The sequence below is a fragment of the Rhodofomes roseus genome, assembly GCF_022264815.1.
Source record: "Rhodofomes roseus strain CIRM-BRFM 1785 chromosome Unknown C8Q71scaffold_1, whole genome shotgun sequence".
In the NCBI taxonomy this organism is placed as follows: Eukaryota; Fungi; Basidiomycota; class Agaricomycetes; order Polyporales; family Fomitopsidaceae; genus Rhodofomes; species Rhodofomes roseus.
Window position 1 is genome coordinate 539,229 of NW_025952957.1, and position 25,399 is coordinate 564,627.

General features: G+C 57.0%; 7 protein-coding genes across 7 annotated transcripts; 4 read left to right on the forward strand and 3 right to left on the reverse strand.

Annotated features, from left to right (window-relative positions):
* Positions 1–63: 63 nt before the first annotated feature.
* C8Q71DRAFT_697355 (uncharacterized protein) lies at positions 64–2,419 on the forward strand (the record flags this gene model as incomplete). The annotated part of the gene is made up of 5 exons (XM_047919963.1): positions 64–286; positions 335–1,273; positions 1,321–1,976; positions 2,031–2,141; positions 2,195–2,419. 5 exons carry the CDS (start codon positions 64–66, stop codon positions 2,417–2,419), a joined length of 2,154 nt encoding a protein of 717 aa, XP_047784459.1.
* Positions 2,420–2,976: 557 nt separating this feature from the next.
* Positions 2,977–3,560, reverse strand: C8Q71DRAFT_719391 (uncharacterized protein; the record flags this gene model as incomplete). Its single annotated transcript, XM_047921304.1, has 2 exons — positions 2,977–3,471; positions 3,525–3,560. 2 exons carry the CDS (start codon positions 3,558–3,560, stop codon positions 2,977–2,979), a joined length of 531 nt encoding a protein of 176 aa, XP_047784460.1.
* Positions 3,561–3,804: 244 nt separating this feature from the next.
* Positions 3,805–5,096, reverse strand: C8Q71DRAFT_729433 (vacuolar ATP synthase subunit S1-domain-containing protein). The gene is made up of 4 exons (XM_047922031.1): positions 4,907–5,096; positions 4,730–4,853; positions 4,381–4,669; positions 3,805–4,325 (listed from the first exon to the last, which is right to left on the reverse strand). The coding sequence occupies exons 1-4, from the start codon at positions 5,002–5,004 to the stop codon at positions 3,994–3,996; spliced, it is 843 nt and encodes a 280-aa protein (XP_047784461.1). The 5' UTR covers positions 5,005–5,096; the 3' UTR covers positions 3,805–3,993.
* Positions 5,097–5,210: 114 nt separating this feature from the next.
* C8Q71DRAFT_697724 (transcription initiation protein spt4) lies at positions 5,211–5,682 on the forward strand (the record flags this gene model as incomplete). Its single annotated transcript, XM_047919983.1, has 3 exons — positions 5,211–5,345; positions 5,395–5,503; positions 5,561–5,682. 3 exons carry the CDS (start codon positions 5,211–5,213, stop codon positions 5,680–5,682), a joined length of 366 nt encoding a protein of 121 aa, XP_047784462.1.
* An 8,788-nt stretch (positions 5,683–14,470) lies between these two features.
* On the forward strand, positions 14,471–16,459 carry C8Q71DRAFT_819369 (acyl-CoA oxidase). The gene is made up of 9 exons (XM_047926149.1): positions 14,471–14,642; positions 14,702–14,802; positions 14,860–14,960; positions 15,019–15,225; positions 15,279–15,434; positions 15,492–15,674; positions 15,731–15,755; positions 15,813–16,162; positions 16,230–16,459. The coding sequence occupies exons 1-9, from the start codon at positions 14,563–14,565 to the stop codon at positions 16,302–16,304; spliced, it is 1,278 nt and encodes a 425-aa protein (XP_047784463.1). The 5' UTR covers positions 14,471–14,562; the 3' UTR covers positions 16,305–16,459.
* A 1-nt stretch (position 16,460) lies between these two features.
* On the reverse strand, positions 16,461–17,602 carry C8Q71DRAFT_729448 (GTP-binding protein). Its single transcript, XM_047922032.1, has 6 exons — positions 17,447–17,602; positions 17,281–17,391; positions 17,201–17,217; positions 17,003–17,148; positions 16,864–16,944; positions 16,461–16,813 (listed from the first exon to the last, which is right to left on the reverse strand). Exons 1-6 carry the CDS (start codon positions 17,509–17,511, stop codon positions 16,628–16,630), a joined length of 606 nt encoding a protein of 201 aa, XP_047784464.1. The 5' UTR covers positions 17,512–17,602; the 3' UTR covers positions 16,461–16,627.
* Positions 17,603–17,624: 22 nt separating this feature from the next.
* Positions 17,625–25,391, forward strand: C8Q71DRAFT_825538 (uncharacterized protein; the record flags this gene model as incomplete). Its single annotated transcript, XM_047926279.1, has 24 exons — positions 17,625–17,817; positions 17,869–18,046; positions 18,111–18,390; positions 18,441–18,595; positions 18,645–19,055; positions 19,107–19,551; positions 19,608–20,062; positions 20,123–20,443; positions 20,498–21,401; positions 21,454–21,706; positions 21,762–21,942; positions 21,995–22,054; positions 22,798–22,899; positions 23,231–23,251; positions 23,308–23,384; positions 23,436–23,483; positions 23,557–23,758; positions 23,815–24,103; positions 24,159–24,204; positions 24,262–24,333; positions 24,384–24,594; positions 24,644–25,000; positions 25,058–25,108; positions 25,164–25,391. Exons 1-24 carry the CDS (start codon positions 17,762–17,764, stop codon positions 25,389–25,391), a joined length of 5,403 nt encoding a protein of 1,800 aa, XP_047784465.1. The 5' UTR covers positions 17,625–17,761.
* Positions 25,392–25,399: the final 8 nt, after the last annotated feature.

The following is a 25,399-nucleotide window of genomic DNA, read 5'->3' on the forward strand; positions in this document are numbered from 1 at the left end:
ACATTTTGACGACAAGCAACCCACTCAGCTCGCTGCCTCGTCATTCCCCTCACCATCCCCAAAATGCAGCCTGCATCGCGCCCTGCGTCCACCTCTACGCGTCCTACTGCCTCGCCTAACCCACGGCCGCAGTACCAGGTAAACACCGAGACAAAAGTCTTCGACACCTCCCATGGCCGTCTTCTTTGTATTGCAGACATTCGCGGTCGTCTTTCTGCCCTCAACGATCTCGCGCGAGAGGCAAATGCGTCTGCTATCATTCACACTGGGGATTTTGGGTTCTTTGGTACGTGTCGCGCCTGTGATTCGCGGGTCTTACTGAGAATTGGCACAGAGGCCTCCAGTTTGGACAGAATCAATGATAGGACCCTTCGCCACCTCACCATGTACTCGCCGCTCATACCGACCGCCCAACGGAACCACCTACTCGCGCCGGAAAACCCGCCGTCTGTCATTCGGTCAACGGTGCAGGTGCAGCTGCTCTCCGAATTCCCGTTGCTCCTCTCCGGCCAAATCAAACTACAAGTTCCTGTGTACACCGTCTGGGGCGCGTGCGAGGATGTGACGGTGCTTGAGAAGTTCCGCACTGCGCAATACGAAATCAACAACTTGCACGTCCTTGACGAGGCCACGACACGCTGCCTCGACATTGGCGGCGTGAAGCTGCGCCTCCTTGGGTTGGGAGGCGCGCTTGTGCCACACAAGATGTTTGACAATGGAGACGGGAGCGCGACGATTGCGGGCGGGCAGGGCACGATGTGGACGACGGCGCTGCAGATGGGTGAGCTTGTGGACACGGCCCAGCGAGTGTTCGACCCGACGGAGACGCGTATGCTCGTGACGCATGCGAGCCCTGGGCGGGAGGGTATCATCAACCAACTCGGGCTTGTGCTCAAAGTAGACCTCGCGATCTCTGCGGGGCTGCACTTCCGGTACGCATCATCGTACAACGAGTTCAGCGTGCAGGGTGACTTTGAGGGTCTGCGGCACAAGCTGCTCGTCGGCAAGGAGGGCTTCGACAAGGTGTGGGACAGCGTGAAGACGCAGGTGGACGCTGTCATCGACGAGAACCAGCGAGTGCTGCTCGACAAGGCGCTCTCCGTTGTCGAGCGGATACCTGCACCGACGAACCAGCCCGGTCCGAACGGGCAGTTCCCCCAGGAAGAGCCCGCATGGAAGAACTGCTGGAACTGGAACCTGTGCGACGCGGCATACGGCTCACTCATTCTCGATATCAAAGACGGTCGAGTGAGCGCAGAGTTGAAGAGCCAAGGTGCGTACATGACAAGCTCTGTGCTTCTACTACTAACCCAGAGCCAGGGTTCAACTACGCATATCGCCGCACGGTGACACCCTCCACCGCGGGCCCGACACCGGGTTCTGCTACGTCCCCCCTGCCAACAACTGGCGCTAGCAGCGGTGGCGCAGCCACACCTACAGTGGCCACCAAGCCGTCAGGTACCCCCGTCCCTGAGAGACCGGTACCGCCCCACATGAACGCCGCGAGCAAATCAACTGCCTCAACGCCGCCACCGCCCAACGCGCCTAGCTCGGGTCGCGAGACGCCCAAGGACGCGAAAACCAACGGCGGCCCAAGCCCTGCGGACAAGGCTGAGCGGGAGCGTGCAAAGAAGGAGCGGAAGAAGGAGCGGAAGCAGCAGGAGCGCGCTGAACGTGAGGCTGCTACTGTCACGAAGGAGAAGGAGGGCGGCAGCAAACCCCCCACTCCGTTGCCAGAGGCCGCGAGTAGTCCACCACCGCCTGGTCAGGCGAAGTCTGGCAAGGGAACTCCTGATCTTCTCGGAGATGTCAAGAACGATGACGGTGGCTTGACCTCACCGGCGACCGAGAGCACAGGCGCACGGACTCCGACAAGCCGGCGGCCGCCACGGAACCCTTGGACGATCTTCATGCGCATGGCTGAGCCCGCCAGCGAGCAAGAAGTGCGAGAGTTCTACGGGGAGGCGAAGGCTGGGGTAGGTAGAAGTGTGAATGTGCATGCGTCCGTTTCCTGACTTTCGTCTTTCCAGATCACCAAGGTCACCTATCCGCAGAACTTCCCAGGGCGGCAGCAGAAGATGTGCTATGTGGAGTTCGGCGATGAAGCGGCGATGAAGGCAGGCCTCGAGAGGCAGGGCGATGTGAGTCTTTCTCCAGATACTTCGTGCTCCTGCTGACCGTGTGCACATCATAGAAACTGAAGGACTTCGTCCCCGAGCTCAAGCAGGCGACGGACAAGGAGTCACGCAATGCAGAAAACGGCGGCCCGCCACGTGGAGGGTTCCGTGGAGGGTTTCGCGGGCGGGGCGGATTCGCAGCTCGCGGTCTGTCTGCCGCAGGATTGACGAGGGGAAATGGGTTCGATAGGAAGGGCAACGGCGATGCACCGTCCGGCCCACCCAAACCGGAAGGGTCATAGGTTCGGTCCGCCGCTCGAGCGAGTGAGGGTGGGGACTGCGTGAGTTTGTGGTGATTAACGCTGTTACGTATTCGCGATACCGGGCTCCTTTTCGTTACTTAATGTCCATGGTAATTCGAGAATCTCTATGACTATGCACTCATATCTCCTTTCCCATATGATCTTGTCAGTGTCTCGTCTGGCTGACATTGGTGAGTAAGGTCTTTGAAAGTTGGATTGGCCTAAAGAATTAACATCCGGTCTGCAGATCCGCTCTCGAAGCTTGAAAGCGTGGAGAGGTCGTCACTCCTGCTGGGTACGCACGGGCCGCCGATGTGGACGAGTCTCGCAGGGTCCGAAGTAGAGTGTCTGTGACAACACCCTGCTCTTAGCCGCCTTTACGGTCACTACATTTGTGCACTTTCATCCTGGATATATACACTTTGTGTCCTCGGTGGTGGTGAACTCAGCGATAACGTGTGCATCCGTAGCATCATTCGCGCGATTATCTCCACTGTGCCAACGTACGGTACAGATACATTAGTGTCCTCTTTGATGAATGCTTCACTCGACGACGCTCAGTCGTTAATCTCCCCACTCGCAACCTTCCGCAGGTAGTCCTCAATCACCTCCACAATCACCTCATGATCCTCCTGCATCGTCAGCCCGCTCACTACAATCACGCCCACCACCCCGTCCACGCCCTTCACCCTCACAGGAAAGCCGCCTCCATGTATCGCATAGTCCCCGCCGCGCGGACCCAGCTGGAACTTGGCCGCAAAAGCAAGCTCGTCTCCGCGGTACTTGTTGTGCAGCGCCCAGGTGCTCGAGCTCCAGCGGAGGACCGCGCGGCGCTTGCGCGCGACCCACTGGTCGTTGTCGGGGCCCGTGCCTGATCCTGACGCGGCGTGGAAGAGGAGCTGGTCGCTGTTCGCGAGCGTGATGTTGACCACGGCGGGCCTGGGCGAGGCTTGTCGCAGCCGTGCGCGGAGCATGGACCCGAGCGTCCAGGCGGTCTCGGCGGTGAAGCGCGTGAACGTGCAGCGCGCCTCCTCTGCGGCGATCTCAGCGAGCTGTGTGTAGGGTGTCAGCACGCTGAAGGAACTTGTGGAAGATTGGGACGCACGTCGGTGGGCGGTGGGCGGATAGACACGAACGACATTTTGTGCAGTTCCTCCGAGGTGACGACGTGTGTAAGAACGGGGAGTACGTGCTGTCTTATGGGTCAGTATATATGCGCGGCGTCAACGATTATGGTCAGGGGGATTATGGATGCGGAAACCACGGAAGATCCTGCAGCTGAGTGAGAGAGAGGAGACGAGGATTGAGCGCTGTTCGGCCCGAAGAGCCGTCGTCGGGCTCCCGACGACGATCTCGACGAGCAACGTTCGAACGTCTCATATGTAGAACAACCGGAAGATGCGCCATCTTGGACATTGAGAAAGAGTAGCATTCGTTTTGAGAGAAGTCAGACGATAGCGGAATAATTAGCCATTATTGCAGAACACGCATCCGTACATTACATGCGCACCAACCCTCCGTAGGCAGCCATCAACTCTGCGGGATATCCGGCCTTTCATGCATACGAATCAACCTTACTGGTTCTTCTTCTCCGAAGCAATGTAACCCTTCGGCGCCTCGCCCTGCAGAGGAGATTGAATACTCGCAAGGGCGGAGACTCCCATTAGCACAATGGGCACGAGGATGAAGAAGCCGACGGCGAGCGCGAGGATGAGGCCTGGTGTGAGCAACTGGTAGCGTGCGAGGATGCCGCCTGACGGCGTTGCAAATGCTGCCGTGGAGGTGAGGTTGGAGGCGAAGGGAGAGGACTGGCGGGCGTAGAGAGAGGGGTGCCAGCCTGCGTAGACGACGAGGTGGCTTGGGAATGTCTCCGCGAGCGTGGCAATGGCAGAAGAGAGGCTCGAGTCTATGTAGTATACCGAGCTCAGCTTGCCGTTCAGTCACAGACGTGGATGACGCACCGTGCTCTGCCACAACCTTCCTCCTGTCCGCGCCCTCAACCCCCTCCAACGCTGGCATTTCCACGCATACAACGTGCTTTTCCTTCGCGCTGAAAGAAGAATCGGTGCTTCCTGGTGCGTGCGTGACCACGCGTGCCCCGCAGCGCTCAGCGACTGCACCAGCGAGGTTCGAGAATGGGTTCGAGACGCTGCGGGGTACGTAGGGCAGCTCGAGGGTAGACACAGCCGAGTTCAGAGTCTGTGCGAGCTCGCTCGAGGAAGGGAGATTGCGAAGGTCGGAGGCATGCAGCTGTGGAGGCAATATGCCGGTTAACTCAGGGTCACTGGGCAATTGCATAGCATCACTTACGCCCTTCTGGTCGACGAGAATAATGGCATCGTGTTGGCATGCCGCACCATTCAAGAGAATATCCTCCAGTGCGGTGACTGAGTTTGTGTATCCCGCCGAAGACGCTAAGCTTAGCGCATTCGAGCTACACCATCGCAGTCAGTCTCTGACACCAACTCGCAGCCTAGCACGACTTACCTATGTGACGACCACGCGACAATGGGGGCTGTCCCAGAGTACGCATACGACGCCGCCGGGAGCAAGGTCAAGAGAAAGTAGAGGGCACTTCGGGCCATGTCGCCTGGGTTGGTGAACGTCGCGGTGCAGGTGACGATGCGCTGAGGCTTGCGGCGTCGCGCGCTCAGCCATCGGGAACGCCCGCCCTTCCTGAAAGGGTAAACGAGCGCGCAGGTGGCGACTCTGTTCCTTCCAGTCATTCTGCTCGCTTGCCTGCACCTCTACATATTCTCGCAAGAGTCGCTGAACACCCCTGCTTGCTGCGATGTCTCAAGTGCAGGCTGCCATCCCGCCACAGCCCCGTGCGAAGCAGTTGCGCGCATGTCTCCTCTGCTCGATCATCCAGACACCAGCCGACTTCCGTAAATATGGCTGTCCGAACTGCGAGGAGATCATGGGGGTTCGTTTCTCCAATACACCCTCAATGTGCTTGGGCTGACCTCACGAAGATGAAAGGATTCGCTGACCGTATCCAAACATGCACAACAACACACTTCGACGGCGTAATTGCAGTCATTGACCCAGAGAGGAGTTGGGTTGCGACATGGCAGAGAATCAGTGCGTCAGGTCATCCTTCTCACATTTTGCAGTCCGCTGACACTCTGGTTCGATAAGAAACGTACGCCCGCGGGATGTACGCCGTCCGCGTAAAAGGCCGCGTGCCTGAAGATGTCGAGGTAGAGCTAGAATCCCGGGGCATTCGGTATCGCCCTCGAGATCAGTCAGAACAAGATTGAGTATCTATTGTGTACTATCCCTATCGCTGTCGACTTTGTTCAATCTGTATATTGCTATGTCTTGGAACTTCTAACGTGGAGTGCTGGTCCCGACATGAGATACGCTCGTTCTGATGTGTTGGTTCTGCAGTGATGCCTGCCGAACATTGCTAGCCATCCTGGTCATCGCTGGCGTTGAAGGCAGCCCTGCTGTGCAGATTTAACAAGTACAAACTGGAACAGGCACCCCCTTGGGCTGCAATACGTTATAACGGCATAACTCTCAGAGCGGTTTGAAGGTGCAGGTTCGTCCTCGGCATCCTCCTGCTTCTATCGTCAACTCGACTGAGAGGTTCGTAGAGTACACGACACATACGCGTCGCTAATCAGATGGCTCAGGGGTCGAAACCTCACACAACGGGTCACCCCCGGCACACGGGCACTGCGACTCCCGTCCGCCGTACGATGTTTCCGGAGAAGCTTGCGTCGCACCTCGCATGTACATCGATTGCAAAGATGGTACAGTAAGCATACTGTTCGGCCTCGCACACCCCTCGAGCCGTACGGCAACTCCATGTACCGGGCCAATCCTGTTTGTTTGTAACTCCCATTTATTGTCGCGTTAGGGCGAAGCCCTATGTAGACATGATCTGTCGGGGTACTGTACTAGTAAGGTAGGTCGAGACGTTGGGTCGGCTGGGACATTGACTCGGTGAGCCTCCGAAGAGGACACTTCGCCGGGTGGGGTGTGATTATCGTAGGGTGTGTATATGTTATGTACAGTAAGGAGATTAGGAAAATTGCGTTGTATGTTGTATGTACAGTATAGAGCGTTGCGATAGAGTCCTTGTGATGAAGAGAGATGAAGTGAGATGAATAGAGGAGATGAGATGAGTTAGAGGAAGAGAGGAGAGAGAAGGGTATGGGGAAGGCACGCGTCATGTTCAGTAATCCGTCAAGGTGGGTTGTCAGTCCCATCCGCGTTTCGTGGTAGGTCGAGCTCTCCGAAGGTGCTGGCGAAGCGGCCGGTGGCGTGGATGAAGCGGAAGAGCGGGCGTATGGTGTCGGGTTTCGACAGCAGGTGCCGGAGCGATCCAGCTCGACGGCCAATCTCGCGGCGTAGCCAGTCGCGCTGAGGCTTATATTCGGGGCATTCGAGGAGATAGTGGCGAACCGTCTCTCGGCGTTCGTGGCAGGCAGGGCATCTGTCCGTGTCTGATCGGCGTATGCGATGTAGATGATGGTTCAACGGGGCGTGTCCAGTACGCATTTGGATGAGTAGGCTAGCGTGTCGACGAGGGAGGGGTGCGACTAGTTTGCTGAATTTCCGCGAGGGCATGTCTGGGTCGATACGGCTGAGTGCTGCGTGGCGCGGGGATTCTTTCCAGCGTTGGGAGGCGGCGGTCTTCACTTGGTCTAGCAGGTGTCTGCGTAGCGCTGAGATACTTGCTGGGAGCGGCGTGCGGAGGTATTCGGGGAGGTCGCCCAGGGGACTGCTGTCGCCTCGTGCCGCTTTCTTTGCCTCCTCGTCTGCGTGTTCGTTTCCGTCGACACCGCGGTGGCCAGGGACCCATCGGAGCGTAAGCATTGCAGTGGGGTGAGTCGTGCAGAGGCGGTCGATTGCCTGGTGGAGGGCATCTAGGAGATAGTGTCCTGGTTGTCGAGAGCGGGTCTGCGAGGCGCGAAGACAGGGGGTGTTATCCGCGGCACAGGATGTCTGGTCGAGTACGTGGGTTGTAAGGCGGATGAGGAGTTCGACGCCCATGATTAGGCCGACTATTTCACCTTCGTAGACTGTGTGTCGCTTCGCCGTGCCGAGGTAGTAGCGGAGGACGCGCGGTTGTGGGTCGTCTGGGATGTAGAGGACTGCAGATGCGCCGACTCCTCCATCGATCTCGGAGCCGTCCGTATACACCGCTGGGATGTTCTTCTCCTGCCATTCTCGATCACTCTCCTCCGCTTCGTCCTTGTTCGCAGCGATCTCCGTTTTGTGCGCGGGTCTCCATCCTGGGGGCTGACGTGTGGCCTGGACTTGCTCGACGTTGCGGCACCTATCGAAGCGGAGAGCTTGCGTAAGCTCGTGGAGTGGGGATTTGTGACGGGTAACTGGGACGCGTGCATTCTGTACTCTATCGTATAGTGGGTGAGATGTAGGTAATGTAAGTAGTCTCGTAGCAGCCTGTATCGTAACACGGTCAACAAGAAGGTCAAAGGGAAGGAGGTTTGCGTGGGCATCTAACGTATCCGTTGCGGTGGTGCGCATAGCTCCGGTGATCAGCAGGGCGGCTTGTCTCTGTACGCGCGAGAGGCGTTGTACCGCACCTACAGAGCCGTGTCGTCGGGACTTGCCCGGGACGTCGTAGGTGGGCGTGAGCCATACCTCAGCAGCGTATAGCATGCGGGGGACGAGCACCGAGAGGTACAGCTGCTTCATGTAGCGGAAGGCTACTCCCTGGGTAGGCTTCGCAATTCGGCGGAACAGGTTGAGCCACGTGGTGCCTTTTGCCAAGGCTCGCGCTGTCTGTTCTTTCCATCGTAGTCGCCGGTCGATGATGAGTCCGAGGTACTTCGTGGAGTTGGACGCGGGGATGGTTTGGTTGGACAGTCGGAGCGGGGGTCCTTCGTCGTCTCCCATTGGGTCGTGGTTAAGGAGCGCGAGCTTGTGCATCTCGAACGCAGAGTGGCGTGTGGTCGACCATCGTAGTGCTCCTCCGGTGCGCTTATCTTCCATGTACTTGCGAAGTAGCTGGTGCGTGCGATGGAAGGTCTTGCCGACGGCTGTGACGCCGACGTCGTCGATGAACCCGGAGCTGGTGACTCGTACGATTTCGTGTTTCAGCAACGGGGAGTTATAGATGATGTAGAGGTCACCCGAGTCAGCGTCGCCTTGGTTGATACCGCGTCGAAGGACGAAGGTCTCGGATTGGTAGTCGTCAAAGAGGAGGACGGTGGTTCGTCCGTCCATCTTACGTCTGTACCAGTCAACGAGATCTTCGGGGATGCCCATTTCCCGCATGTCGTGGAACAACTGTTCCGGGCTGGCGCTCGGGAAGGCAGCTTTGACGTCGAGGAACAGGGTGGACGCTTTGAGGCCGTCGCGCCAGGCGTCTCGTACTGTGGTTACTAGCTGCATCAGGGCATCGGTGGCACTTCGCCCAGGTCGACCGCCGAAGTGCGTGTTAGGTAGAATGCCGCGCGTTTCGAGCTCGTACTTCAGGGATTCGATGACGCACGCTGATAGGATCTTGCCCATACAGTTCATTAGCGCGATTGGTCGGTAGGAGCCAGGAAGTTGATAGTCGTCGCGTCCAGGTTTACGTAGGACGACTGTCTTTGCTTCTTTCCAGACAGCTGGGAAGTACCGTAGTTCGAAGGTGGCTCGGTAGAGCGGGCCGAGGACGGGTACGAGGAGGTCTGCGCAGTGTCGGTATACGTCGTTGGGTATCCCGTCTGGGCCGGGGGCTCGCCAGGGCTGGAGTCGGCGTATGGTGTCGTGGATCTGTGCATCGGTTCCGGGGCGGGTGGAGAAGAGGGGGGGAGGGTGTTGGTGGTCGGGGGGTATGTCGGGGGGAGGACATTCAGGTGGGAAGAAGGTGTCGTAGAGAATCTTGCTCTTCTCGACGTTGCCCGATACAGTGCCGGAACCATCAGGTTTCTTGAGATCTGGAATGCGAGCCTGTCCTCCGTCAGTAGCACCCATCTGGATGTATCGACCTATGGTCCAGACTGTCTGCGATGAGGCAGACTCAAGCCACGTTTCCCAATGTTCCTTCTTTGTCGCGCGTATTGCGTCGACGTAGCGGTTACGGGTCGCTTTGTACTCGGTGTGAACAGGGTGAGATGGGGACTCACGTAGCGTGTACGACTGTCGGTTCAGCCTCTGGACAGCAGTGCGTCGCTTCTCGAGGTCTTTCGTCCACCAGCGTTTCGCGTACTTGGACGGTTTGGTCTCGGGGACTTCTTGTTGTACCGTTTGTTGGATGGCATTGGTGACGTCTTGGAGTCGTTTGTCGAATTCGGCAATCGAGAGGACGGGTGTGTCGGGTATGCTTCATCTCGTTAGTTCGTGCTCGAGAGCTTTCCTGAAGGTATCCCAGTCAGTCATCCGAAAGTTGTACTTAGTCTGCGTCGTTGTTGCGGGAATGCTTAGGTCGAGGTGGAGCTCGACGGGGAAGTGGTCGGTGAGCGGTGGTCGCAGGTCGGTGTTGACGGAGCACGATACAACTGCGTTGCGTAGTTCTTGCGTGCCAAAGACGTTGTCTGGCCGGGTGAAGTTCTTGGTGTTGCTGGCTTGTAGGGTAGGCGTGCCGGCGGGGAGGAGCATCTCCATGTCGTGGTCGCTGAGTGCGTCGAGTAGGGGCTGCGCGGCGTCAAGATACCTGTCTTCGAAAAGGTGAGCATTGCGTGGCTCGTCCCATAAAGGGTGATGACGGTTGAAGTCGCCGATCCATAGCGTGTGCAGCGCTACGTTGTCAGGCTGTCCTCGATTGAGCTTCGCCGTGAGTTGGGTGAGCATGCGTATAGTGTCGTGGTGCGTCTGGTCATTATACACATTGATTACGTGTATCTTACCTAGCGACGTGTCGAGTGAGATGGCAGTGACGTCGGGGTTGTCGGTCGGTATGCTGGTCCATGCGTCCGTGGCGATGCGACGGTTGACTAGGGTGACGGATCTTGTACGTTGTTCGGTGTCGTGGTGGCAGGCTGGGTAGATGACGCGCCAGTCGGGTGTCGCGCGTGTAAGGCGAAGTCCGTTCGTGTGAGGTAGACAGGGTTCTTGAATGAGGATGAGGTCGTAGGGTGGTTTGGCGGAGCTGAGGTTGCCTAGGAGAGCGAGTTGGCCGTCGAGTGATTTGTTGCAGTTGATCGAGAGGAGTCGTAGTTCGTTCAGTGATTTCCGTGCTGTATTAGTCATCATCATGTGTGTTAGCCCAGTCTGCGCTTCGTACGTCCTGCGCGGACGTGGGGCGTGACCCAAACCGCATGTCGTCAAGGGTAGCCTGTCGGGGACCTGAGGCCTGGGCGTCCCTGGATCTCGCAGCTCGGCCAGATTGGCTTGGTCGTGCGATCGGGATGGCGTTCGGGTTGTTTCGGGCCCTGGGTCGACTCTCGTTGCGTCGATAGGTGTTTCGCTCGTTCGTGTGGCGTCCTCGGCGGTCGGTCAATCGCCATCTGTCGTCGTCACGTCGCTCCGAGTATTCGTGGCGTTGGTACATTGGTGGGTGCGATGGGTTGGGTTTCGCCATCGGTGCTTCGTGGACGAGTTCCCACGATGATGGGTCATCCTCGACTGGGTAGTACCTGTACATCTCTCCTTTGAGCGTGCGACCTTGCGTCTGCGGACGTCCTCGTAGTGGGGGCACTGTCGGGACCATGTCGCGTGTCCGTCGACGTCGCAGTTGATGCAGTGAAAGTCTTGGGGGTTGCTGACGGTACAGTCGCGCGAGTCGTGGCCTGCGCCACAAGTGCCGCAAACGTGCGGGGCCGTACAGTTCTTAGCGTTATGGTTGGCGTCGAACTTCTGGCATCGGTGACACCGATGCGGTTCTTGATCGGGTTTCCGCGCGTACACTTTCTTACCTCGCATGATCATCCCATGTCGTATGGCTTTGTTCGCGGCTTGCGGGTGGTTGAAGTTGATGATTGCGTGTGCTACCGATTGGTGTTCGGTTCGTCGCGCTTCTGGCTTGATCCACTTGGCTCTCGTGATGGTGCCGGGTTCTACATTGCTGTCTTTCTCGTAGTCGGTTAACGCAAAAGCATCAGTAAGGTCACACTGGACCGGCACGAACTCGACCACTACTGGGTATGATCGTTCGCGGACAACGACATTCTCGCCGCCCATAGAGGCGGCAAATCTCTCTGCGATGGTCAGGCGTCTGAGCCAGCGTGCTGACTCAGGACTCTCCATCTCGTATACCACTCCCCCATTGGGGATGATGCGGGCGGATTTGATCTGCACTCCGTCGGGTGCGGTAGCTCCATGTTCGCGCATGAGATCAATGGCTACCTTAGCCTTCTCTAGGAGGTCTCGCTCGTTGAGCGTGACTCCGTCTGCCACATTCAGGTTGATACCATCTACTAGTACCTGCTTTGCTCGCAGGGTTTGCGTGGCCAGCGTCGACGCATGCGACGTAGGCAGTGCCTGGTTCACGGCAGCTGCATATGACTCGCGTCTGGGTCCGGTAGGCCCTTCCGCATGCGTTGCGGATTCAACAGGTCGGTGTTCGATATGTGCGACCTGATCCTGAGCGGATAGGACAGCTGCACCTGCTTTCTCGACGGATTCTTCCAGCGACGCGTGGAGACGCGACACTTCCTCAACAGTTTTGGATAGTTTACTCACCTCGTTCTGGACTCTGTTCGCACTCCCAAACATCTCTATCGATGCTTGCTCGCATCGCTCCGTTAGGTCGTCGAGCCGCTGACGTTGTTCCTCGTGCGCTGTTGCTAACATTCCGTCGAGGCTTTCGCGGATCTTGCTCGAGATGTCGGTGACGGTGATGTTTCTTGCGTAGGTCGCGAAGGCTCGGAGGCCTTCGGTGACGATCGCTGAGTTGCTCCGGTGTGCTAGCATGAGTAGGCCATTGGCGAGGGTCTCCGTGTTGGGTTCGACATTATCTGGGACGAATGAATACTTCGCTAGAAAGTCGAGGGCCTGTTCGTTGTCGAAGGGTTGGACTGTGAGTCTGTCATTCAGCGCGGATGAGTTGCTTCTCGTCGATACGGCGGACGGTCGTGGTGCTGGCGGTTTCGCTGATTGCGCTCTGTCAGCCGTCTTCGGTGTCGTTCGTTTCCCATTGTCGGCCATAGGTCACTAGGTAGGGTAAAAAGGTGTATTGGTGGATGGTTGGGCGTCGTGAGCCCTGCTAGAGGTCCACCGGTCTTCGGTCGTGCTTCCCGGATGGTCTGTCTGACCGTGGGAAAATCGCCGAAGGTGGTGGTACGGAGCCAAGAAGAGTCCCGGGCCAATCCTCAGAAGCATACGAAGCATACGGAGGCTGTCAGTATGATATGATACATTGTGCGTCACGTTATGAAAGCATGGCATACAGTATGGCGAACATCTTAATGCTAATAGGCGTGTTTCTTGTTGTACACGTATTGTAGCACCCACACTGGAGATCTCTGCTTCCCAGAAGGCAGACTTGTCATTCGTCGACATGCGGGCCCCGATCTGATGTGCATTCAAAACGATCCATTGAGTGTGGATTCGGATTGGAACGAGAATAGTTATGAGAACCAGTGTGAGTTGAGTACGCAGGTAAACTAGATGGGACAACGTCACTCGGCAAGTCATATGTATGGACCGGGGCAACCAAGTATGAGGCCTAAATTAGGCGTTTAAAGTGTAAGACTAGTCGAGTATGCAAGCGAGGTTAGCACAGCCACTCGATGCGACGAAAGTACTGCTAACGAGTCTTCGGTATCATTTGCATCAACAAGCACCCCTGGGTACCGTTACCCGCTAGTCCGTGGATGAAGACTTCGCGCCACACGTCTCAGCCACATCGCGTGTCGCGGCCGTCGTCCTCACACAGCGCTCTATACCTCGCTCAGTACTCATTTTATGGCCTTGGCGACCTCATAGTCAGAATCTACGCATAAAATTCAGCTCAGGCGAGGTCTCAGAAAGGCCATATCAACGACGGAACGCGCGCAAGACCTCACGAGAGTCCGGACGGGGAGTCGGCGAACACCCGCAGGCAAGCCGCAACATGACCGGCGAACGGGTGCTGCACTCACCGTGTGCTAGGAGGGTGGAGCAGGCTACAGATGGTATGTCTTCTATATGGGTGGACATGGCAGGGACTCCGAGGAGGAGTTCGAGCTCACAGTTTGAAACTGTTGAGGCGGGTTCCCCCGAGTCGCGATGCACTATATATGCAATATTCCAGTTCGTCGATGATCATTCAGTTCCGCTCCAGCCTCTCGTGATTACTGGTGGTAGGGATGGAAATACTGTTCACAATGTACATAGACTCGGTAGAGTACCTTTTGGGCGATCCAAGTCAACATGAAATATGAATACCTATGCAGAATTGTACACGATAGTCATGAACACTGCATCGGCTGCAACTGAACCTCCTAAGGAGCGGGATGCAACCCTCGCGGAACATGAGGTGACATCGCCAGCGGAATGTGGGTCAACATTGTGAATTGTGACTCACAACATATTGCAAAACAGCGGAGTCCTGAAGCCCGATAGTACTGCTCCAAGCAACTTTACAGAAGGTCGACACAGGAACATTGAACACACTTGTTGTATACTTAGTCCCACTACGGAATCAAGTACTCACTCAGCACCCTCTCCCGGGCCCTAGCCTCCCAATATGCAATTTGTGGCGCCTGTTGCTACTAGTGCAAGTTCACCCGAAAAGTCCGGACTCTCGTGAGGTCTTGCGAGCGTTCCGTCGTTGATATGGCCTTTCTGAGACCTCGCCTGAGCTGAATTTAATGCGTAGGTTCTGATTATCAGGTCGCCAAGGCCATTAAATGAGTACTGAGCGAGGTATAGAGTGCTGTGTGAGGACGACGGCCGCGACACGCAATGTGGCTGAGACGTGTGGCGCGAAGTCTTCATCCACGGACTAGCGGGTAACGGTACCTGGGTGAGTTGGTGCAAAGGGCTGGAATCTTTCCGCGAGAAGATGAACGACTTGGAGTCGAGCAACAACCGGATGCCTTGGATGTCTGCGAGGCCGGCTCATCCAAATCGAGATGGAGATCCATGCAGATCCTTTACAGATCCCATCAGCCCCGACGACCTCTTCGACCGGCGACATGTGATTACCCCGTACCCCAGGCTATTTCCCCGCAGGCTTGCCGCTTGCGGGCCTTGCCAAATATTTACATACACTCTCGAGCCCTCCCGCTGCTTCCGACCCCTCTCTGCTCACCATGTCTCAAGCATTCCTCCGACTTGCCTGCCGTACACCCTCTCTGCGAGCTTCCAGCTCGATCCCTAGGGTCGTGAGAAGGTATGAGTCGTTCTATTCCCGATGGTGGAGGGATCGTTTGAGCTCACGGGCATTCGCAGTTCAGCTCGGTCGTTCTCGGGATCGTGCGTTGTACGCTCGGATGTACAACCAACGTCGCTGGACACCTTCACGGATGAGGAGCAGATGCTGCGCGAGTCTGGTACGCCGGCTGCCATCCTCAGGTTTCAGATACCTCACCGACCATGATCATGCACAGTCGCGCGGTTCGCGCAAGAGGTGATAGCTCCCAAGGTTCGGGAGATGGACGAGGCCGAGATGATGGACCCAGAGCTCATCAAGGCGCTCTTTGAGCAGGGGGTGAGCACCTCATTATATGATCGTCCACCCCAGAGTTGAGCATGCCGTCCTGTATTAGTTGATGGGCATCGAGACCAGCGCCGACCATGGCGGCGCCGAGTCATCATTCACCTCTGCAATCATCGCGATCGAGGAGCTCGCGAAGGTCGACCCGTCAGTGTCGGTCATGTGCGACGTACACAATACCCTCGTGAACACCGTCCTCCGCAAGTACGGAACGAAGGAGCAGCAGGAAAAGTGGCTGCCTCTCCTGTCCGAGTCCCAGGTAAATTACAGTCCACTGCATCACGCGTATACAATTTGTTGAAACCGCATTAGCTCGGATCCTTCTGCTTGTCAGAATCTGCCTCGGGCTCGGATGCTTTCGCCCTGCAGACACGCGCGGTCAAGGACGGGAACGACTATGTGATCAACGGGAGCAAGATGTGGATCACAAACTCATACGAGGCAGACATCTTCCTCATCTTTGCAAATGTACGCCCTCTACTACCGCGCCAGCGACCGTGCGGCTCACCGTGATATTGCTGCTAGGTAGACCCAAGCAAGGGGTACAAGGGTATCACCTGCTTTATCGCGACGAAGGACATGGGCATCCAGATCGCGAAGAAGGAGCAGAAGCTCGGTATTCGTGCTTCGTCGACATGCGCACTGAGTCTGGATGACCTGCGGGTTCCGGCTGAGAACATTATTGGCGGTGAGGGCAAGGGGTACAAGGTCAGCACCACAGTACAGAAATGCGTGAAACCATTCTCAGGTGTACCGTTTGGCAGATTGCCATCGAGATCCTGAACGAGGGTGTGTACAGTATCACCGCTCTTGCATTAAAACACTGACGGTCTCCATCTCCTTCAGGTCGCATCGGCATCGCCGCGCAGATGCTCGGCCTTGCCCAGGGTGCCTTCGCCAAAGCGGTGCCCTACACCTTCGAGCGCAAGCAGTTCGGGCAGGCCGTAGGCACCTTCCAGGGCCTCTCTTTCCAGCAGGCGCGCGCGGCGTGCGAGATTGAGGCGGCTCGGCTGCTGACGTACAATGCTGCGCGGCGGAAGGAGGAGGGGAAGTCGTTCGTGCGCGAGGCGGCGATGGCGAAGCTCGTCGCGAGCGAGGTCGCGCAGAAGGTGAGCGGGGCGGCGATTGAGTGGGCCGGTGGAGTTGGGTTCACGAGGGAGACGGGGATTGAGAAATACTGGAGGGACTCGAAGATTGTGAGTATTCCCCTTTTGCTTGGATTGGTTGTATTGGGCGAGTTTGCTGATGATCTGTTGTGTGTAGGGCGCGATCTACGAGGGGACGTCAAACATCCAGCTACAGACTATCGCAAAGTTCATTCAGAAAGAGTACTCGTAGTGCTGTGTGCATGTGGATGAACATACTTTCATGGGTTTTGGAGGTCAAACGATCTAAATCGTGCACAATGCACGTTATATATTGACAAGATTGCATTTTTGGTGCGCCCGCATTAATGGAGGCAAATAGCGTTACGTGCCGCCGAACCAGGCAACAGCCTTACTATCGTACACAGCTCATTTGGACTGAGTCACACATAGAGTAGTAAGTGAAAGTATGGTCCTACGCATGCACTGTGCGTCGGGTTCGATACAAACCAGCCTCATCATGGCATATCACATAGCCAGAAGCTCGAAAAAATGTCAGAGGTATTACAGATACATTTAATGTACAACGACGGGACTCGCCCCCTGGCGAGGCATCGCATCCTCGGTGGTCGTGGAGTAGTACAGCCTACCTGCCACATCGTCGACGACCCAGTCGAGACCCTCCACAAGGTTTTCGCCGGTCATTGCGCTGCAAGGTAGGATCTTCCATCGGTGAGACTTGATGGAGAGCAAGTCAAGAGCCTAGCGCAGCGCTGAGACGGCAGGCATCGAGGGAGATGTGGTGTACGCACGTCTCGGATCTCTGTACTGCTCATCGAGCCCTGCAGGTCCTGCTTGTTTGCGAAGATGAGCAGAGACGCACCGGCCAGTCGCTATACGTGGTCCATGATGAGCTTCGGAGAGGCGTGCTGACCCAAGGGGTATACTCACGTCTTCGAGCAAGAGCCCGTGCAATTCCTCCTTGCAATCGTTCATTCGCAGGCGATCGCCCGAGTCGACGACCCAGACTAGCGCGTCCGTTTGCTCGAAGTAGTTACGCCAATATGGTCGCAGTGTGCGCTGACCGCCAACGTCCCCTAACGCAGGCATTGGTCGCAATAAAGCGAACAAATGACAGTCGCAACCTACATATATTCAGGGTATACCTATACGGTAATAATGCGTTCGCTCAGATGCCAGTAATCTCAACTCAGATGCTCATAGCTCACTTGCGATGGACGAAGGTCTTGATGTTGAAGCCCAGTGTCGGACTGATACCCATAATATCCTCTCCATTCAGCTTCTTCAGGATGGTCGTCTTCCCCGCGTTATCGAGGCCGCTACAGTACATGCATCGGCGTGAGGACCAGCGACTCCTTCGGGCATCCGGCGTACAGGAACAGTATGCGCATCTCCTTCTCCTTCTGCCGGTTCTTCCGTATGATTGTTAGTAGGCCCATGGTTGGTCAGGCAGTCCGGCGAACGGCGTGCGAGGGATTGGCAGCGGACGCGAGGACGGAGATGGTGGAAGCACAAGAATAACCCGGGATCACGAGCGCTTGGGCGCCGAAGTCACTTTTCTCGCTCACCCACTCCCGGAGCCGGAGGTGGTACAGCTTCCCTCTGCTCATTCATCATCTCCCTCTGGCCCCTGCTTGTGGCCTTCGCGCTAGACGATTGTGCTGAACCTCTGCTGAACTCACAGACAACATGGCTCCGAAGAACAAGGGAAAGAAGGGAAAGAAGCAGGACGATGATGAGTTCTGGTACGTGCCGGTATAGCATCGCTCTAAACGCCTCGCTCACTCTCGATCTAGGGAGAACTCTGGCACCTCTATTGCCAACAATAATGCTGGACCTTCAGCAGACGCTGCTGCGGCATCTGATGACGATCTGAAGCCAGCCAAGAAGCCAGGATTCTCTGCGTTCACAACACTCGAGACAGACGTTGGCGATGCGATGCCCGAACAGGAGGAAGACTTCGGAGGCCTCATGGTACGTATCCTACATTCTCGCGCCATGACAAATCTTTTGAATTTCAATGTGTGCGCTACTCTAGTCGACCATCAAGGCGGCCTCCAAGGGTAAGAAGAAGGATAAGAAGGGCAAGAAGACCGATGTCTCCTTCGCTGATGGGCCTGAGCCTGGCGAAGGCTCCGACACAGAGGCTGCTGCTGCAAAAGGCGACATTAGTGCAGCCAAGAAGCCAGTCGAGGTGACGGCCGAGGACCTCGCGGACGAGGAATGGGGCCCTGTGAAGGAGAAGGGTAAGAAAGGGAAGAAGGGTAAAGGGAAGAAGGACAAGGCCCAGGCCGACGATGCGGAGGAAGAGGCTGAAGGTAGGATACCGTTAGATCGCTCGTCCGTCCGCTGTGCTGACTGTATTCAGCTCCAGCGCCAGAGGCGCCACCTGCACCCACTGAGGCACCGGCGGCGGTGCCGCCCAAGGAGGATGCTGAGGAGAAGGAAGATGGTGAGGCGGACGAGGGTTCCAAGGTCCTTTCCAAGAAGGAGAAGGAGAAGCTCAAGAAAGAGAGGGAAAAGGTGTGCACACTCGTATGACTATGATCGCGCAACCCTGACGCAGAAATAGGCGAAGAAGAAAGCCCAGGCTGCAGCTAAGAAGGCCGCACAAGCCGGAGAGGAGCCTGCAGCAGAGCCTGCACCTGCACCCGCCGCTGCGCCTGCATCAGCAGAAAAGGAAGACGAGGATGAGGAGGAAGGCGAAGCCGGTGCAGCCAAAACCGACTCCAAGAAGAAAAAGAAAAAGAAGGCGAAGAAAGATGAGGAGCCCGCGCCCGCACCAGCCGCCGCCGCTGGCAAGAAGAAGGGCGGCGCGATCAGTGCGCTGAAGGCGCTGATGGAGGAGAAGAAGCGGATCGAGGAGGAGGCACGGAGACGCGAGGAGGAGGAGAGGAAGCGGATCGAGGAGGAGGAGCGGAAAGCAGAGGAAGAGGAGAGGCGGAAAGAGGAGGAGAAACAGAGGAAGAAGGAGAAGGAGAAGGTTTGTGGCCTCCTGCTTCTTCAGTGATCCAACGCCTGACAATACCTCTAGGCTAAGCGCGAGCAGGCGAAGAAGGAGGGCCGGCTGCTCACCCCGAAGCAAAAGCAGGAGCAGCGCATGGCAGAACTCCGCAAGCAAGCGCTCCTGGCCTCCGGTGTGCAGATCGAGGGTCTACAGCAGCAGGGCCAAGCGTCCAAGAAACCTGTGTACGGCGACAAGAGGAAAAAGAAGGGCACCACTAGCATGACAACGGGCAGCGGTCCGTCAACACGAGAACCTTCACCCGTACGAGAGAAGTCCGCCACGCCCGAGCCCGCTCTGGCCCCAGTTGCTAAGCCTATTGAGCAGAAAGAGGAGAAAGAGGAGAAGGCTGAGGATGTCAAGTCTGACTGGGACGTTAGCAGCGATGAGGAGAAGTCTGCCGCTGTGAAAGATTCGTGGGATGCGAGCAGCGACGAGGAGGAGGCGAAGCCTGCCGCACCGGCTAAGGCTGCAGGCAAGTCTTCCTGTCAGTGAGATGCAGACGCAATCGTTGACCATGTCTTGTCACAGCTAACGGCGCAAGCAAGACATCAGCAAAACAAGCTACACCGGCCAAGCAGGCTGCACCCACCGCGAAAGCTACATCAGCCAAGCAGACTGCACCTACTGCGAAAGCTGCTCCAGCAGCCAAGGCTGCCCCTGCACCTGCCCCTGCAGCACCCAAGGCGAATGGCAAGCCAAACGGCGCCAAGGCTCAGGCAGAAGAGGAGTCTTCTTCCGAGGAAGAGAGCTCGTCAGAAGAGGACTCATCCGACGAGGACTCCGACTCTGATGAGGATTCGTCTGAGGAGGAGGGTATCTCGAAAACACAGCAGATGGCGGCACAGCGCAAAGCCGAGGCAGCGCAGCGCAGGGCGAAGGCGCACGAGGCGGCGCTGGCTGCGAGGGATAAGAATGATTTGCGTAGCCCAATTTGCTGTATTTTGGGACATGTCGATACGGGTAAGACGAAGTTGCTTGACAAGGTATGCACGTCTCCATCGTGGCTAGGGGTAGACAGGACACTCATTTTGGCCCTGTGATAGATTCGGCAAACGAACGTCCAGGAGGGCGAAGCGGGTGGTATCACCCAGCAGATCGGTGCGACCTACTTCCCTGTCGACGCCATCAAGACGAAGACGGCCGTCCTCAACAAGGAGGGAGATCAAGAGTACAAGATCCCTGGTCTCCTCGTCATTGATACCCCCGGTCACGAATCCTTCACGAACCTGCGGACACGTGGAAGTTCGCTCTGTAACATTGCCATCCTAGTCGTCGACATCATGCACGGCTTGGAGCCCCAGACGCTTGAGTCGCTGCGGTTGCTCAGGGATCGCAAGACACCGTTCATCGTCGCCCTGAACAAGGTATGTCAATATGGACTGCCTTGATCACTTTCATGTTTGACCAAATACATGCAGATTGATCGTATGTACGGCTGGGAGGCAACACCGGACAACGACTTCCGAAGCTCGCTCGCCAAGCAGAAGCCATCCGTCCAGCGCGAGTTCGAGGATCGCACGCAGAAGACGATTCTCGCCTTCGCCGAGCAGGGGCTCAACGCCGTGCTCTACTACGATAACAAGAACTTCGCGCGCAACGTCTCGCTCGTACCCACGTCCGCCATCACGGGCGAGGGTGTGCCGGACATGATCATGCTCCTCGTGAACCTCACGCAGCAGCGCATGAGCGACCGACTGATGTACCTGAGCGAGCTCGAGTGCACGGTGCTCGAGGTGAAGGTCATCGAGGGCCTCGGCACGACGATCGACGTCGTCCTTTCGAACGGTATCCTCAGGGAGAGCGACCGGATCGTGGTCTGCGGGCTGAACGGGCCAATCGTGACGCAGGTGCGCGCGCTGCTGACGCCGCAGCCCTTGCGCGAGCTGCGGATCAAGTCTGCGTACGTGCACCACAAGGAGATCAAGGCGGCGATGGGTGTGAAGATCGTCGCGCCGGACCTCGAGAAGGCGATCGCGGGTTCGCGGCTGATGGTTGTGGGCCCCGATGACGACGAGGAGGAGATGATGGACGAGATCATGTCCGACCTGACGTCGCTCCTCAACTCGATTGACAAGTCCGGCCGCGGCGTGTGCGTGCAGGCGTCGACGCTCGGCTCGCTCGAGGCGCTGCTTGACTTCTTGAAGTCGAGCAAGATCCCCGTGTCTGGCATTAATATCGGGCCGGTCCATAAGAAGGACGTTATGCGCTCGGCGACGATGCTGGAGAAGGCGAAGGAGCTGGCATGTATCCTCTGCTTCGACGTGACGGTTGACAAGGATGCGGAGAGGCTCGCTGAGGAAATGGGCATCCGGCTGTTCAAAGGTGGGTGTATGCGGCCGTGTGGTCGGATATGAGCCTGACTCTGTGTTTGCAGCGGATATCATCTACCACTTGTTCGACGCGTTCACCGCGTACAACGCCGAGATCACGGAGGCGAAGCGGAGAGACGCTGCTCCTCAGGCTGTCTGGCCGTGTCGTCTCAAGACCATCGCGGCCTTCTGTAAGCGTGACCCGATCATCCTCGGTGTCGATATTCTCGATGGTACACTGCGCGTGGGCACTCCCCTCTGTGTCGTCAAGACCGACCCGGAGACGCAGAAGAAGGACATCATCGATCTTGGCAAGATGTGAGTTGGGCCTATGTCCGTGTCACAAGGTCTAGGGACTGATGGTCGTGAACAGCACCTCACTGGAGATCAACCACAAGTCTCACGACATCGTCAAGAAGTCGCAAGCCGGTGGTGGTGTCGCCGTGAAGATCGAGCATGCGGTCTACCAGTCTGCGAAGATGTTCGGCCGGCACTTCGACGAGAAGGATGAGCTCTACAGCCACATCACACGGCAGAGTATCGATGTCCTCAAGGTAAGCCTTGTGATGTTGTGTCTGTGGAACAACGCGCTCATAGGGATCCTAGACATCTTTCAAGCAGGACGTCTCGAACGAAGAGTGGCTCCTCATCAAGGCTCTCAAGCCGGTATGTTGTGATCCTTGAATGCTACAATCACCCAGCTAATGTGTGCCATGCAGCGCCTCAACATCCAGTGAACGCAATTTACCACGAAGGTTCATGACCAATGCCCGCTGCTCCGGTTTGTCGCAATGCTTGTATCGAAGGAAGTTCTGCATGCACGCATGTATTTATACGCACATCTTTGTTTCTAATAGTAATTGTAGCTGTCTTCCGTCGACCTCTGGCCCTAAGCTTAAGTTCCACGCAGCCCGCAAGCGCCGCGGCCGCGCGCCACTATGATTCGATCGCAGTTGACTGGCTGACCGTAGCATGCTGGCAGCATGGCTTCTTCGATTCTCCCGAGGCACGAAGACGGAAGATCGATCTTTGCAGGATTTTAGCTCCTCAAGCGTGCCTGTTGTCGAGGAAAGCCGATCATCTTCGATCTGAGTCGCGCTCAAACAAGCGTCCACTGCTCAATCGGCTTGTATAACGTAACAACCCGTAGATTCTGTACGGGGTTCCATCATGTATAAGCTCAACTTTGACTTAACTACGAAAGAAGATTGCGACTAAGTATTGCTTTCCTATGTGTCGATGAAGTTCCGGGACGGCGTCTGCTCTCACTATCCGAGTCGTTCCTGGATGAATCACGTCGCAAGCGCCCGCTTGCGATTGTTTTTTGAGTAGGTCGCCCATTTTCTCGCTATCGCCCGAGTCTCTATCTCTCCTTCTACCATCTCGTTTCCTTGCCCCCGCAACAGAAGGACTGCAACATGACCTCAGAAGACATGAACGTCGGGCGATTGCCCGCCGACGCCGAGCGCGACTCGTCCGGCTCCGAAAACGGCGAAGACGAGCTCCAGCTGGTAATGCCCAGTCCGAAGGCAGAGCTGGCCAGACCTACACAGGGCAGAGGCTCGCTGTGAAGTATCATCGGTAACGTCGTCCTTTTCAGTGGTGTACTGGAAACGGCTACGGGTATCCTTTCGCCGCGATGCCGTCTCTCGTCTCGGACGATCGTCAGACGAGCGAGTGAGCGAGGATGGCAGAGGACCGGCAGGGGTTGAGATAATACCGTTTGAACCTGATCAGCGCTCATACCTGCGTAGGGAAGCCCCCAGTGTCGCCATGTTTATTGCCTCTCCTTCGGGGGAGCCTTGCAGAATGTACTGACCTGCCTTCTTTTCCTCCCAATAGCAAAAGCTTGGATATAAACAGGTACACATCTGACTGACTGGCGTACAATAAGTTTCGTAGACTAACGTTCTATGTAGCAACTTCACCGTAGTTGGCACCTTCTTGAGAGCTTCGCGGCCAGTTTTGTCGCACTCAACTTCATTGGAGGTGTCCGGTAAGAATAACACTGCTGTACATCCATCAACGTACCAATCATTGTCCATAGGTCTGGTATCTTCCTCGGGCTCGAAGCAGGCGGCCCCTTGGCCGTATGGTACGTCAACCATCTCATAACACTTCATATATGCGGTCTTCGCAGTCTCTCCGGTCACTCATATCTGCCACAGGACGACCTACATAGTCTCGATGATTTTCATGTTCATCACCGCCGCGGTCATGGCCGAGATTTGCTCTGCGCTACCTGTCAGCGGGTCGATCTACGTCTGGAGCGCAGAGAGCGCGGGGCCCAAGTACGGCCGCTTCTTCGGGTTCGTCGTCGCCTGGTGGGCGTGCACGGCCTGGATGACGTTCTCTGCCTCCTGCTGCCTCGTACGTCCTCATCTTGCACCATCCCTCACCTAGCTTTGACAGCTCTTCCCCGACAGACCGCCGCGAACTACATCGTCTCGGAGCTCATCGTCTTCGGCGTGAGCTACCCCGACGGGGCGGGCAGCGACTCTATCAAGTGGCGCGCGCTCGTGTGGGCCGTCTCTGAGGGCTGCTTCGTACTCGCCGTCGCGATCAACTACCTCCCGCCGCGCCTATACTCGGCCGTGTTCAAGTTCTCCATTGGCCTGTATATGTTGGACTTTTTGCTGTGCTTGATTTGGCTCCCGATTGGCGTCTCGCGGACGTATGGCTTCAGGTCGGCGAAGGAGGTGTTCACGGGGACATGTGAGTCCAATTTACTCTGGCTCAGGTGTGATGTGTGTGCTCATTGACCGGGTAGATAACTTGACGGGGGCACCGCCCGCGTGGAACTTTATCCTCTGCTTGTAAGTAGAATACGACGCGGTTATCCTCGTCAAGAACTTCCCTGACCGCGAAAATAGTTTGTACTCCTCTGGAACGATGATTGGCTTCGACGCGTCCGGACATATCGCCGAAGAGACCAAAAATGCCAGGTACGACCTCATTTTCTTTGTCTCCTGCATCCTCACTGACCCTTCTGCAGTGTCATCGCAGGCAAAGGCATCCTCTACAGCGTCATCGCGACTGGTGTCCTCGGCTTCATCACCAACATCCTCTTCCTCTTCTGCACACCTGACCTGGACACCCTCTTTTCGCTCGACGCCCCGCAGCCGTTCGTGCAGCTCTATGCGCTCGCGCTGGGCAAGGGCGGCGGCGCGTTCATGACTGCTATCGCCGCGCTCGGGCTGATCCTCGTACGTCTCCTCTTAACCTGGCCTTCAGCGGCTCACCCGCCCCGCACAGAACACGAGCGTTTCCATCGTAGCCGCCTCCCGACTCGTCTTCGCGGTCGCGCGCGACGGTGTGCTGCCGTTTTCCCACTGGATTGGACAGGTCGACCATCAGCGCCAGCCGCGCAACGCAGTGACGGTCATGTTCGTCTTCGGCGCCGCGCTGCTCTGCACGATCCTGCCGTCGGACGTTGCGTTCACGTCGCTCACCTCCGCGGGCGGCGTGCCGACCACCGCCGCGTACGGCCTAATCGCGCTCCTGAGGCTCTTCGTCACCCCGGATGACTTCACGAGCAGCCACTATTTCTTGGGGAGGTGGAGGCGCCCGGCGTATATCGCGACCGCGTTATTCAATGGTTTGGTCTTTGCGGTGAGTTCTCTGCGGTGATCAGTCGTTCTTTGGTGGACCTCATGCGTCGTTTCGCAGACTCAAATCTCGCCGTTCTACTTCCCGGTCACAGCCCAGAGCTTCAACTTCGTACGTCCCCTGCCGTACCCTACCCTGACCACAGTCTCATCTACTCATTTGACAGGCCCCAGTCATCCTCGGCGCCGTCACCATCTTCGGCGTCCTCAGTTGGTACTTCATCCCCGCCGACAAGTGGCTCCGCCGCGAGCAAGTCTTGCGCGCACTCCGGATTGCCGACGAGGAACCGTACGCGGCGGGTAGCTCCGCCGTGGAGGGCAGCTTTGCCAGCGAGAACGCGAGGTACCGCGCTGAGTCTGTAAACGGGAAGGTCAAGGGTGTTGACATTGACTGAAGTTTGTT